Source organism: Corvus brachyrhynchos, unplaced genomic scaffold (genome assembly GCF_000691975.1).
Source record: "Corvus brachyrhynchos isolate BGI_N302 unplaced genomic scaffold, ASM69197v1 scaffold101, whole genome shotgun sequence".
Taxonomy (NCBI): Eukaryota; Metazoa; Chordata; class Aves; order Passeriformes; family Corvidae; genus Corvus; species Corvus brachyrhynchos.
In genome coordinates, this window is record NW_008237239.1 from 15,317,977 (window position 1) to 15,332,857 (window position 14,881).

General features: G+C 38.7%; 1 protein-coding gene across 4 annotated transcripts in view; it reads right to left on the minus strand.

Moving 5' to 3' along the window:
- Positions 1-1,988: 1,988 nt before the first annotated feature.
- The window catches only part of ESRRG (estrogen related receptor gamma), a 342,621-nt gene continuing 329,728 nt past the window's right edge, over positions 1,989-14,881 (minus strand). For all 4 annotated transcript variants that reach the window (XM_008630337.2, XM_017730040.1, XM_017730038.1 and 1 more), the window contains one exon: positions 1,989-5,717. In XM_008630337.2, coding sequence (XP_008628559.1) covers positions 5,473-5,717 — 245 coding nt within the window. In that variant the 3' untranslated portion in view covers positions 1,989-5,472. The remainder of the gene's footprint in view (positions 5,718-14,881) is intronic.

A 14,881-nucleotide genomic window follows, 5' to 3' on the forward strand; every position in this document is an offset into this window, starting at 1 on the left:
GGGCAGTGGAGCTGCCAAACAAGCACCTCCAGAGGCAAAACCCCACTCTTGGCCTGGGATGGCCTCTCTTAACTGGGGGGCAGGCAGAGTAGGGGAGGGGAAGGGCCATGCAAAGCGTGTCAGTCAAAGCCTGATTTCACTGAGCCGTGCCCCCAATGGGAAGACTCTTGGTTTGCCATCTCCGTACTTTAGCCAAGGGGTGTGGTAGCCACAGGCTGGGGCTGCAGCAGCTGAGAACTCTAGCAGAGTGTTATTGTCTGAGCTACAAAGGCCAGTGACCCAAGCCCATTTTAATTTTCTCTGAAGACTAAGTAGCTACTTCCAGAGTTTAGAAAGGTTTGTGCTCCTAGCCAAATTCCCCACAGATTCCTACTGAAACATTTCCAATGGATTTCTGTGCCCATCCTGGCTTTACTGCAGAGACAGCATAGGGAGAAGAAAGAAAGAAAAAAACCCAGAAAAACTCTGCAGAGACAGAGCCCTAGAAGTGGCTTCATCTGAGAGTTCTGTGTACTTTTTCTTCTGTGATGCTCATTTTCTGTTGTATGGTGCTTCATGATCCTCTCATGAAAAATGGTACAGAAAGCATGATTTTTTAATTGCATGTGAAAACTTTAGTCAATGATTAGGGTCAATCACATATTGAGGAAGTCTAGGAGTGTCACATTTTACAGATTATCTTCCCTTGTATGTGAATATTTGTAACACTGTCTTTTTCACTTTTAAGGTACACTATTATGTTTTCCTTTGAAGAGGTACTTTGCAATAATGAAAAAACAGGAAACTAATAAAAAGGGGGGGGGAATAGTAAAAAAGGGGGGAAAGCCAGCTCTGTGCACGCATACTGTGTGTGTGTATGCATCAACACTAAAGCCCAGTTCTGATCATCTTTAAAGAGTCCATGCAGGATTCATCTTCCTAATGCTCTGCTGCTCCTTTTACTCAGAAAAACTCCCCCTATTCCCTAGGAGAGCTAAAACACAGGCAGTGCTGGTAGCAGGGCAGGGGTGCCTCTCGCTGTGTTGGCACTTGGAGGCTGCGAAGCACAAAGAGCCCTTGGTGCTGCCCCGGTCCCTCGGCTGACACCGCTCCTGTCCCCGAGCAGCACCGCTGCGCTCCGCGGCCCCTGTGCCATCACCAGAACCTCCAGAGGACGGCCGGGAGCGAAGGTGAGAAACACGCTGGTGAACACAATGACAAAACACTATCAAGATAGGCTAAAAAGCAAGAAAAGCACACATTAGCACTTCTGTGAGGGCTCCAGAAGGGTCCACAAGACAGAGGGGCTGAGCCTGAGCGAGGGGGGCTGCAGCCCTTCAGAGGGACGGGGCCCAGAGCCCATTTACGGCCGCTTTGCCCCCGCGCTGTTTAACCTGCCTGGATGCCGACAGCTTTTGGTGCTCTTCACTAACACCAATCTGAATCACTGCTCCGGGGGCTGTTTACTTCCATTCAGCAACACTGCATCAAATAATACAGCTTTTTTTCTTAGTTTATTTTTATTTTTACTCAGAACACATTAAAGGAGTCTCCTGCAGTACGAAATGAATGATAGAATCGGTTGTTGATGGAGAAAGCAAAAAAACTACTTCTATATGATATTAATGTGATCTTAAAATAGTGGGAAAGTTTTCTTTTATGACATTGACAGAGAGGCAATGATTTTGAGTAATGCAGGTTGATGTGAAGATGCTTTAAGATTAAATAAGTGCTATATAAAGGCCTGCCAGCCTGAATTCTAATGTGCTATGAGACATTTTGCATATTTAAGAGTATGCAAAATGTCTTGTACCACACTGGAGTTCATTCTGACAAGGCTTTATATAGCATTTATTTACACTCACATCATACTTTAAGGGAGAAGTGCAAACGCTGGCTCCGTTTTGAATGGAAGTAACAAAAGGCAACGCTAATTGCTCTGTTTCCTCCTCCAAAAAAGAAAACAAAACCAAAAAAACCCCACAACACAAAAAATAAAATAAAAGCAATCAAAAGTGGAAGCTTGTTTAATATTGCTCTACCATCATCCTGAAAGGCATAATAATTTGAGTTACACATCTGAACTGATTGGAGTTACAGAATCATATCTCCTTTTTGCATTTAACAATATATACAATATAAAATAAATACATTTACACAAATGGACATTGGTTGGAGCACACGGTATGATACACATCACAAAAATATACAGTTGATTGCTATACAGATGTGAAGCCCATCTACAGCTATAGACATGTTTGTTTTCATTTGTTGTTTCGTTTCAGTTTTTAACTACTGGCTATTATGCAACTCCTGGATTATTATAAGCAGTTTAATTTTTTTTGTCCTTTTGCGATCTTTGCACGATAAGACTGCCGTAAAATGTTTTCCTAGGCAGGTAAACAGAGACGCTTAAATAATTAAAATACAATCACCAACACCCATTTTCTCTTCTATAAGAAAAATAGCAGTTTTAATTTTTTATATCTTTTTATGTTATCATTTAAATGCAAAATAGTGGAATAAATACAACAATCTGATCTGATTGAAACAAATGTGTAACTTCTGGGAGTTACACAATCATATTGCTTTAAATAAGAAAAAATTAAAAAATGAAGCAAAAATAGAAATTAAATTGTTATGGCTAAAACATACACCCTTTGAAATTTTCCCAACACTTCACATTAAGTAAGTGGTCTTGAAAGAACTCTTCTCCAGCAAGGTTTAAGATGAACAACATTATAAAGCCCGTGCAGTTTTTTTAGCTAAGTTTCAGGTAATGGTTTTACAGTCTTGAGATACTTGTTCTTTTGCAGCTCCAAAAAATTACAGAAAATGAAAACTAAAGTTTGCACCGTGTGCCTTTAACACATCTCCATTTTTTGTGTGTTTTTTGTATACTTCTAGTTGATTGGCTTTTCACCCTGAAGCCCAAGTTCTTTAATGTGATACAGCAAAAACAATATTTATATTATATATTTATATATATATAGTGTACTTGAACAGTAGCAACTTAAACCCTGCACAAACTTTCTGGAAAATAAACTTTTTTTTTGCACTCTTACATATATAAATAATCTTATAGAATCAGCACCTTTTTCCCAGGAGTTGTATTTTTTTTTTTTTTGACATTTTTCAAAAGGGATGTGCCAATTTCTGAACTCCTATCACAGCTATAAATTTCAAGTTATTGACCATCTGAATGAATTGCTAATGATGATTTACCTAGAATCACACTACAGTCACTTCTCTACTGAGAAAACACAATCTACAATATAGTCCCATATAGCTAATGATAGATACACAGTTTTTTTTTTTTTTCCTAGCACGAGGCCGAGGGAGCATCGGCCCATTGTTATTTTGTTTAAAGCACACAACGTAGCAATAGTTTTGGAAACTTGTCCGCACCAAAAAAGTTTTGCAACAACACAGAGCGAGTTAATAACAACATCTGAGAGATGATTGAATAAAAGCTATATTTACAGCATTTAAAAATTAGACTTATCTATAATCTTGAAATATTCAAAGTTTTATTTCTAAGCTATACATTGGTATTCTATAATAAACTGTTACAGAAATTATCCCTTGTTTTGAAAATATTATGATTTCAGTGTGTATCTGTTCATAACGAGTATTTGTTTGGAGTTTTGATCTCTTAATTATTACTAGGAAGAACTTTATTACCGGTAAGGAATAGAATATACTACTGTAATCTCCTGAGGAATTGTACATCCAATATTGTCTCTAATTCTACCCTGTGTCTATAAGCACACACCACAAGAATCCAAACACCACAAGAAGAACAAGACAACAGTCTTTGAATGCAACATAAAAATTCAGAAAAGCACAGCAAACATGAAACATTGAAAAGCTGAACTACATTTCTTTTGTTTGTTAGGATTACAATTTTAATTACATCTGTGTACATAGAATAAGGATGTTCACATAGTACAGGGAGCAGCTACTAACACTGGTACATTGGTATAGCATTTGATGGAGGTTATTGTTTATTGGTTATTTAGCGACTGTAGTTTTCTGGGGGCATCTAATCGGTTTATACATTAGATTACACCTCGTAACAGTCTTGAAACTGACTGACTTTCATGCTGTGACAATACTGGTTGAAAAGCACATATACTGGTTTAGCTACTTGTTAAGGATCGCCATTTACAAACGAAAATCTAAATCAATAAGTAAGGTATAGAAGTGTTAAATTCTTCAATTTGGTCAGAAGTCTACTACTCTGATTTCTTAATTTTGCAAACGGCGGCATTTGCCTCATTGCCTCTAAGCTACTATTGGTTGATAGGGTTTTCCTGCGTGTGAGGTTACAATTTTGCAAACAGGCAGTAGTATCTCGTTCATTTGCAACTGAAGCAGTTAGAAATCACTCCGCGACCGCGCCCCTGCACAGTCGCTGTCTCCCAACACCGTTACGGATTGGTATTCGACATGGAGTATTTATATGTTAGACTACTCAGATATACTGCAGGTGTAATCTAATCCTTTGAGTCAGTGAACATTTAGTTATAAACTGGAGCTCATGTTAAGAAACTGGATGTTTTGGACCAGACTGGCACACAACATAAATTGCATCCGTGATAATATGCACCTTCCCTTCGACTATTGCTTTAGTAAGATAAATTCCCACATTAATAAATGGCTGAAAACTGGTAAAGCTGGTACAAAAAAATCTCCATTAGTAAGAAGAAACGAAACATTTAAAAAAATCTTCCTTCAGGATTCATTTGTCCTTCATTATTGTTCATCATTGTTCAAGCCAGCACAAAAATGCAGTATTTCTTTCTCTTTAGTATTGCATGAATGAATAAAGCTTAAACTATTCCCTGAAAAAGTTACATCGTAGCTAACCTAAGAAATATCTGGAAGACTTGATAAAACAATTAAGGAATCAAATGGCTGTAACTGATCTAGATGGAAAATGCAATGATAAGAAGCAGCCGATGCATCGTCGCTTAGTCGTCTAATTAGAGACTGCTCCTATGAAATCTAATACTGCATTCAGTCAGTTCATCGTGTTGTACTGTACTGCTAGGTACGGTGGTTCTCTCTTTGATTCCTTTGTCATTGGGGACATTATGGTTCATAATAAGTTCACTGGCATCCATATTATGGATTTCCATCCTTTGGCAGGCCTGGCTTCCATCTCTCTTCAATTAGAGACCTCTTTTAAAAAGTTCAGCAGCAAAGGAAAAAAAAAGAGAAAAAGGAAAAAACAAAAGGAAAGAACGGAAAGGAAAAGAGAGAAAAGGAAAAGGAAAAGAAAAAACTGCATCAGAAAGACACAGAAGAAAAAGTTGAAAGCTGCTTCACAGTCTTGCTGCTAAATATCAGTGCAGTCATTTAGTCATTTTTTCCTTAATTAAACACTAAGTTTCTTTGCCATTATTATCCTGTTTATTTTCCCTTTTTTTTTTTCTTTTTTTTTTTTTTTTTAAAACGTGCATGATGGGGAAGCCCATGATGCTTTAGTCAGACCTTGGCCTCCAGCATTTCCAAAAAAAGTTTGTGCATGGGGACTTTGCCTTCCAGTTTGATGTTGTAGAAATGCTGCACAGCCTTGGTGGAGGTTTGCCTCAGAAGCGGGAGAGTCATCAACATCTTGCCTGCACGACGAGGGTCTTCCATGTGCTGCCCGGCCTCGTAATCCTGCAGAGCCTCGTGTAAGACGTCCTGAAGTTTCTGCACTGCCTCAACATCCTCTATGTGCATTGAGTCTGCAAAACAAAGGAGCAACAGGAGGTTTCAGTCTGGTGTGCCAGGAGTTTGATAACGCTGTGGCTGCACGACACTTTCACTGGTTCTACCCATCCCCTTTCACAGAGAAAGAAGATAATTACCCATTAATTTCTGTATTGACCTTTGGGAAAGTGTATTGAAACGCTGTGGAACTACAAACGTACAATTAACTCTTGGGTACGTAATTCTTCTCCTCATCCTCCTCAAACAAGTAAAACAGTCACCCTCAGTGCTCCCAAAACCATCTGTATGGTTACTGCTTTGAAGGAATGACAGTACCAAGGGGCTGAAGGAATGGAGGGCTGCATTCTGTCAGGGAAGCAAGGATGAAGCAAGGATGCCCTACTGTGGAAAAGCTCAGCAAAATTCTGTGTCAGGTTCCAAGGCTGCCGACTTGGAAGCCATGGATGTCACGTCACCACTGCTCAGAGACACTGACTGTGGGATTAGGACCCCTGCACCAACACAAGTGAAATGCTGGTTCCATGGGATTTCCTGATAGGTTAGGCAATTTTTTCTCCCTCACATATATTCAGACAGACAGGTAACACTTAGCGTGTTACTGAACAGCTTTTGTTTGATGAAGCTGACATCTCCTACAAGGTGTAATCCTTCTCTCCCACCCCCTCAGACAGTGGTTTATCTTGTTAGTGTTGGGTTTTGCATTTTTTATAAAAGACTCAAAGCAAACACCCTGCCCTGCACCTTTGCAGGTGAGATGCCTTGGTGGTGTAAGTATTGAGTGACAGGCCCAGACACAACACACACCAGGAACTAAACTAAACTGCTACATGACCCGAAAAGATTAAAGCAATGGAAGTGTGAAATAAAGAGAAAATATGTAACTGAAATAACTGTAAACCCCTCAACTGGATAGCTACAGAAAGTGAAGATGTCCCTGAGAACACGCAGTTACTGGACCATGCTGAGATTACTTTGGATGAGCAGCCCTAATTCTCTGACTTTTATGTAGTCATAAATGCCAAAGAAACCCTGATGTGGTCCAAAGTGAGGTGAATGCAAGTAAGGAAAAACAGTCATTGGTGAAAGAGCCCACCAAACAGTCCCTATCAGCTACCAAAATTGGGATGGTCAACAGATTTACAGAGCCAATAAAACACCACATGAAAATACAACTGCTGCGACGGGGTACAAGCCCCAGGGGCAGGCCACACTTTGCTCAGGGTGAAACTGGGACACAGCACGATTGAAGTTCTTGGAAATTCTACTTAGTATAACACTGCTTTGCATCCTAATTTTTGGGTTTGGAATAAAGCTCCTGTTCCCAGACAGAATAACAACTGAGGCTCTGGATGGTGAAAAACCCACTTCCATCAACGTTTCCATGCCCTGTAACCAGCAGTCTGATGCTCTGGATCAGTATTTGACAGAGCCTCATGTTTTACCCTGTTGATTAAACATCAAATTTTGCACGTGCTTCAAATATCTGAATTATATTCAGAGAATTAAGATGCATCTAAGATTCATTTCCTAAAAGCTGACATGCAACTATTTCCTCAGATAATTAGGCCAGATAGTAAATACCTGTCTCCTTTCAAACACAAACATGTAAACTGAAACACAAACCAGTAAGTAACAGGTTAACAAAAATGTTCCAGCTCTTATTGTCACAACAAATGTGCAAATTGAGAAGAAAAAAAAAAAAAATAGAAGTTACAGCTCCTGCTCTAAAACAGACACTTAATTATATACAAGTTTGGATCATTTAGCACGTTTTATTGATTCTGATGACAGTTTATCTGTTAATTACACATAATGGAGTCCTATGGGAATTTTACATGTTTAATAATTCTGAGTCTTAGTGAATACATGCTCTAAGAAGCATGCAGCTAAGATATATGCTGCTGGGATGTGATACTGCACATCAAGGTGTACTGTGCTGAAAGCACAGACACAGAAATCTCTCTCCTAGGGATAAAGGAGGCTACAACATTTTGAAAAAGATGACAGGCAAATATTACCTCTAGCAAAATTTAGTTCTAATTAATGTGAGACCATTCCCCAAATCCATGCATTTTTGATAGTTTTCTAATAGGGTAGTTCTATTTAGTAATTCTGTGTCAATAAGACAAACCCCCTGAATTCTGTGTCCTACAAACAGATGTAATCGATACAGACATGCTAACACACACATACAGACGTGACTGATGTCTTAAGCATAGTGTCCAGCCACCAGGCTTAATTTGGAATGCAATCTCCAAAAAAATTGTTGTCTTTACTCCCTAACTCTTTACCAAGTCCTTGGATATTCACTGCTGTGCTACAGAACACATGATCTGCTACTCCAAATAATTTTTCCATAAGCCATGTGCTGTTTGTGCAGAAATTACACATCTTTTCCTCCACTTCCCAGATCCACAGTGCCAAGGCCAGATTTTCTGGGGAACCAAATAGGAGCATTTTACCTGCAACAAATCCTTGATGAGTCAAGACTGACTGTTCTCATGACTTTTTTTTTTTTTTTTTACACCATACTGCATGAAGAGACAGGTATTTCTGGAGAATGTGACTACAGAGGTTTAGTTTTTAACCCTTTAGAAAACTGGTCTGATTCTTCCCAGAATCAGTATTTGTAACAGTGACCGTAAGTTTGAAAATAGATGTATGGAGTCCAGACTAAATGTATTTTTCACACAGAGGTGAAACTTGTCTAAGATGTTTAACTCTGCAGTTTGGAGAGCAATTTGGCCTGCAATGTTAGGAATCTCTACACTCCACATATTACTTACAATGAAAGTGAGTGAGGAGGGAAAAGAAGAGAACATGCCTCAGAAAGGAATCAAAACCCACCCTCTGACACAGCTTATTACATTCCAAATTACTCTCAAACTCTTCCTCTGTGTGGACAACATCCAAAACCAAGGGCTCTTACCCTCTTCTTGCAGGGATGATTGTGTACTATCCCTCTGGTAAACAGGGCAGTTACTTACATGGAAGATAAATGTAGTAAAGCATTTAATGTATTTTGTTGCTATCTTTGAAATTAATTTAGTAGCTGGGAAGAATGTGCCCAGCCAGTTCTCCACTTCCAAATGGTGGTTCATGGATCAGTGCAGGAAGCTGTGCCTTGGGGAACAGATTTGGTTACAAGGAATGGGGTAAGAAAAAACAGCAGGGAGAGGGGCACTTCCAGTGGTGATTAAGACTTCAAACTGTTCTTTTTAAATGGTGATTTAGCTTGAAAGATTTAAAAATTATGTAATCAAATTACTATGATAATTTAACTCCCCATTTACAGAAAAGATTCAAACTCATTTCAGCTTTACTCATTCTAGGGTCTGCCAATGTTTAAACACAAACTCAATAAATCTGTGCTATTTAATTAGACCATGATTCAGCTTGCAGATTGCCCAGGAAAATATTAATCTCTACAAAAATCCTTCTTCAAGTTTTAGCCTTGCAGTCTGGAACTTCCACTTTATTCCTGATATTAAATGAATGTAGATCTTAGTCCCTCAGGTGTAGCCTTTGAAAATAAGGAAAATGGTTGAAGATGCTGAACTAGCCAAGGGGAAAAGAGGAGGAAAAATAAAAGAGAGAAATCTTTTCAGTAACTACAGACTGGCAGATGTAGAAGTGAATTCAGAGCAGGCTAACTCATTGCTAAATATTGTTCATGTATTGGGATAAACCCAATCCTCAGTGATGCCATCAAGAACCACTGTAATTTAAGGAAACACACACAATTTGTGTGACAATCTGGAAAGAAAGCAAGAATTCCACAGAAAATATGAAACTGAATTATAAGTGAGTTTGAATGTTCTTCCTATACCATGAAAAACCCTTTTCTTTTGTTTATGGGCTGGTTTGGGGTTTTTTATAAGTGGCTTTGCAGGCAGTCTGAATAATTTATAGTTACATCCCACACAGGTAATATCCAGAGGAAACCTACACCCAGATGTAATACACTTAAAAATCAGCACCTGTCTAAACAATGAAATTAAACAGGGTCATTTCAAAGTGCCATTCGAAAGATAGCAGAATTTGATGGTAAAATGCCCTACAAAAACATGATCCCAGGCTGGTGAAACTGAAAACAGACAAACACAAGACTTGTTGATACAACTGCTGAGAACATGGGATTTCACTGGCAGGGAAAACATTATTCCTGATCAAAGCTGCCATGGGAGAGAGTGAGATCAACAAATGAGTACATGGACTCATTGAGCTCTGCTTGGAGAATCTCATTCTATCCTTGCAAAGGCTTTCTTTCACCATCACAGGATGGGAAAATAGAATTGTAACTCTTGTGATCAGCCGATTGATCAGATCATTGCACAGAAATAGGAGAAAACTGGAGTTCTCATTCAAGAAAAACACCTCAAGGTCCAGACAGAAACTCAGATTACAATCTACCTCATTTAAAATTCAAGCTTCATCTCAAATGCAGCAAACAAACATCCAGCCACACAGGAATCATTTAGAACACATCACAAAGGGCAACAACTAGGTAAAAATTGGAAAGCACCTGAACTGAGGGCAAGAAAACCTCTCAAAAGCCCACTCTGAGGAAAGTGAAAGGCTGGTATCTATGCATTTTGTATATAACGTCACTAGGAAGTGGAAGAAAACCAGGGGTCTTAAATGAAGTGTTTCTTCATGTCAGAAAATACAGACAGCAAAAAGAAAATAAGACAGTGAATCAAGCAGCAAGGAGCATGTAGCAGTGAATACACACATTAAGATGCTGGTAAACCACATTGCAAAGGTAGATACCAATAAGTACTTGAAATACAGCAACTGCTGTGATGTTTCTGATTCCACACAGCTGAGCAGTTCACAGGCTCAGTCTGGAGAAATCCCTTTAGAAAGCTCTAGGATCCTGGAAGAACTGGATGGGATCAAGATTAAGAACAAAAAGCAAAATGGTTTTTGCTTTATGTAAGGATGAAAAAAATCCTAATCTGGGTTATGTCTCAAATAAAACAGATTTTTTATCTAGATTGTACTGCCAATTCAAAAACCCCACAAAACCCATTGCAGTGTTTATCAATGGGTGAACTGTTCTCAGAACTACAGAACCCCTTCCTCTCCCCCTGAAACATGTGCCAGGTTTGCCACAGGGACAGAAGGTGCTCGCCCACACTGTGTTTCTGTGTATTTTTATGAGAAATACAACACAGTGACATTTTGAAAAGTATATTGCTTAAGACAGAAGCAACCCATGGAAATTGCCAACAGCAAATGAAACTAAGTTCTCAGTTCTCTCACCCAGCAAGAATTCCTGCCCTTTTTCCACCTAGAGCTGAAATTGCCCCAGATACTTACTTTGGTCTTCCCTGGGTTGGGTAAACAAATATACTTTATTTTGACCACCTGCCTGTCTTCCCTGAGCAGAACTGTTTGCTGGGATCTGCATGGTTAGGCTAAGACACAAACACAGTGACAAATAGCATATTTTTCCTTACAAAAGAATATGGCAAAAATGGTCTGACATCTGGAGTACTCTATTGGAAACAGACATTTCAATCAGAATAGATGCTGAAAATGAAAGAGGAATAAATTAAGAATTGTGCATAGGAATTATAGGCAGTGAAAACCAAAAACACAAAACAAAGGCTTGTGTGATTGATTTTAGTGAACGAGGCCTTAGTCTGGACTGCCCTGGTTTGGCCTACTTTTCAGAACAGATGAAAATGGAAGCCTCAAAACAGTTTTTAAAACACAGTAGGAAATGAAGACGTTGTAAGAAGAGAAATTACTTCCCAGAACAGGGAGTTTATTTCAGGGACTAACTGGATTAGCAGTGAGCTAAAACCACTGACGTAAGGAAGTTAAAACACAGTAAACCAACATTTTCGTCTTCATTCCTGAAATGGCTTACTTTCCACTAGGAGAGGTAGTGAGGACAATAAATACAGGAATATTTCCTGCAAAGCAGAACAAACACCACAGTATGAACTGGTTCAAGACCCTACACCATAAGGCCAACAAAAGCCTGGAGAAAGGGAACTCAAATGATAGAGCTGGGGTTTGAGACACCAACTAGAAGAATGAAGGCTTCAAAGTACTTTTTATTCACTATAAGATACAAGAAATTAAAATTACCATTGAGAACAACTAAGCTTGGCCTCGCTTCTTGCCCTTTATGAGTCTCACGCTACCAACATGTAAATAGTATCTGCTTATTCCCTAAGTGAGGAATAGCTCCAAGTTACTCAGTTATTAGAGCAGCTTCCAGAAAAAAAAAAAATTATGATTAACCATTGATCAACCATTAATTAACCACTGATTAACTCAGCTGCCATTTTCTAATGCTAACATTAAGCAAATGGTAACAGTTATTTATTTTCTCTGAGAATTTTGGGTGTCATCAATTTCATTACATGAAAATGGAATATGAGGAATAAACTGTCTTCAAGCAACATGAAAACTGATTATAGTGGTGACTTCCTTTTCTAAAAATTTGTTTCTATGCTGTACTACTCTCTATACAAAACTACATGAAAGAGTTAAGACCTTGCTATTTATATTTGTCAAAATAAACACTGGTAACACACTCTTAACACACAGCTGTGTGTGTATACATATATAGAGATACAGATACAGATATAGATAGATATATGCCCAGTCAAGACAGATATGTCTTAATCATGAATTCTAACACTAACAAGATGACTATATAAAACAAAATGAAAAAATGGACATTATTAGAAATGAAATATAGCACATTGTGACATGCACTGGGAATAAAGATGATGTCCTGTGGAGTAAGTGATTTACTGGGCTCTACCAATTAATTTCTATTATGATAATATCATATAATGGTGATAGCCTAGTGCTCTGAGTACACTGTGTCTGGAAAGCTAAAAAACTTATAAGAACTTACTAATTTTTTAACAGGATGAGATGACAGTGTTACTTTACTGGCACCAGTATTGATCAGCACTTTATTATACTAAAATGCACAAGATACTTTTTGGTTCACACTCCTTCAGAACTGAAAGGGCAATTTTTTTTTTTTTCAGGAGAGTTAATATCAAAGACCAGAAATGTGATAATGTGATGGTGAGCAGAAGTCCCTTTCTCCTTCTTTTGGTACAGGCTACACAGCCAGTAACTTAGCATTTAAGATTAAATTTTCAACAGTGCATAGGGCTGTACTTTTAAATGCCTAGCATCCACATTTGGATCAGGTTTTTCAAGAGGCCAGCAGCCTATGAAGCAGATGCACAGATATCAGATTTTCAAAGGTGCTGATGTATTATGACACTCCAGTTCCTTATGTTAGGTCTTAGATGGGACCTCAGCCTCTCTTAAAACTCTGGTCTCAGTTGTGACTCCTAAGCTCTTCTGCAACATTTGGCTTGGAGGTCCAATTCAGTCCTTACTGATTAGGCAATTTCAAAAAACTGCTCACCTGCAACTTCCTGTTTAGTATTTCCCTAATCAATACATGGGAGCACATCCAAGCGCAGAAGAGATGAGCAGCTCCTCTTTTCCGTGCCGGAGCATTCCCGTGTGCGTGCCTGCACTTGTGTACACTTCAAACATATTTTGTAAATATTTCACCTTCCCTTACACACGAGGAAGTAATTGGTACATGCATGTTTTGGAAACCATTCAAAGTTGATTTTCTGCGTGGGTAAACAAAGTGCTCATTGGTGCCAGCTTGCCTCATTTGGGTGGTGTGAGGCGGAACGCAGGGCAGCCGCATCCCACGGCTTCCAGGTACCTCCTGGCGTTTGTGTACAGAACGCGGGGAAAAAAAAAGAGTGACTTCTCTGGAGCTGAAGTATAAAGGCTGTGTTAATTACTATCAAATCAATGCAGATGCTTAAATCTAACCTGATAAATTCCGTATTTACATATTAAATGTAACTGCTGAAATGCCTGTACAGACCTAACGCACGCAGGACTGAAATGTTTATACATTTCAGCATTGTGCTCTTACATGTGCATTTAGACTTCTCAGAGTCTATATGCACTCAGTGTGAAATCAGTGACAATCCACAACATCCACAATGCCACATCCTGCATTTCTGGAAATTTATGGAAGCGGTGTGGCACTGCCAGCCCTGCACAGGGAACATTTGATAGCGGCTGTCAGAGAATCTCCCTGAAAAACTGCTACTCCTCCCCACCTTTTAGGGACCAAATGGCCGGATTATCTCAGATCCAGCACTGCACAAATGGGCTCTGTAGGCCTAAAGAAAAGAGTGTGTTTTAATGCTCACGCTACTGAGATTTGTTGGCCAAAACAAAGCTTGTGGTATTTATTCAAACAAAATACAATCGATATGAAGACAATCTACAATTTCTTTTTCCTGCTTCCAAACACCAGCAGGGAAAGTACTATGACACTGTATCATAAATCACTAACACAGATACACAGCTATAAAACCGTCTTTGTCTACTGTTTACAGTAGAGTCAAACTGGGAATCTTTCTAGACAGTGTGGATATGACAAAAATGTCTGAAACACCCAAGATTTCTTATTATACTCTCCACAGCTATAAAAAGGCTAATATATTTTAAAGTGGGAGAACAAACAATGGAAGAATGCAGAAGCAGCAACAAAATATATTAAAATGTGAATTGCTACTGGTTGATTTTCTAATGGCATTTTGGGTTTTTTTTGATATAGCTGCATTTACATAAACCAAGTTCCTAGTTGTATGAAAATAAGCTATTCTGCTCTTGTCTATCAAAAAAAAAGAAAAAAAAAATCAATCCACCTTAAATTTTATTTTAATTTTAGCAGCATTTGTAAAGAAAACACTAAGGATCTGATAGCCACTGATGGGTTGTAATTCTGCAGGTGATATTTTACACCTAGAGGTTAGTGTAGCTACAGCTGGTAGAAGTTTGGTATCTGCTGCATGCACAACCTGAAGCTGAAATACTAAATGTCAGCAGCCAAAACACTCTGTTGAAAGGGAAGTGGAATGGCTGGGCTACTTTTTAACTCCTCCTTGCAACAGTTTCATTTTAAGACAGCAATTTTATTTCTTTTAAGATGAGGGAAGGAAATGTTTTCACTTCAATGTGCCCTGAATTTTAGTATGCTGAACTGTATTTATCTCTGACATTATCCTGGTTGTAATTTCCAGTGAAGTTAATGAAGCTACAGATGATTTTGATACACTCTATGCACAGTGTATGACTAAACTTTTTTTTG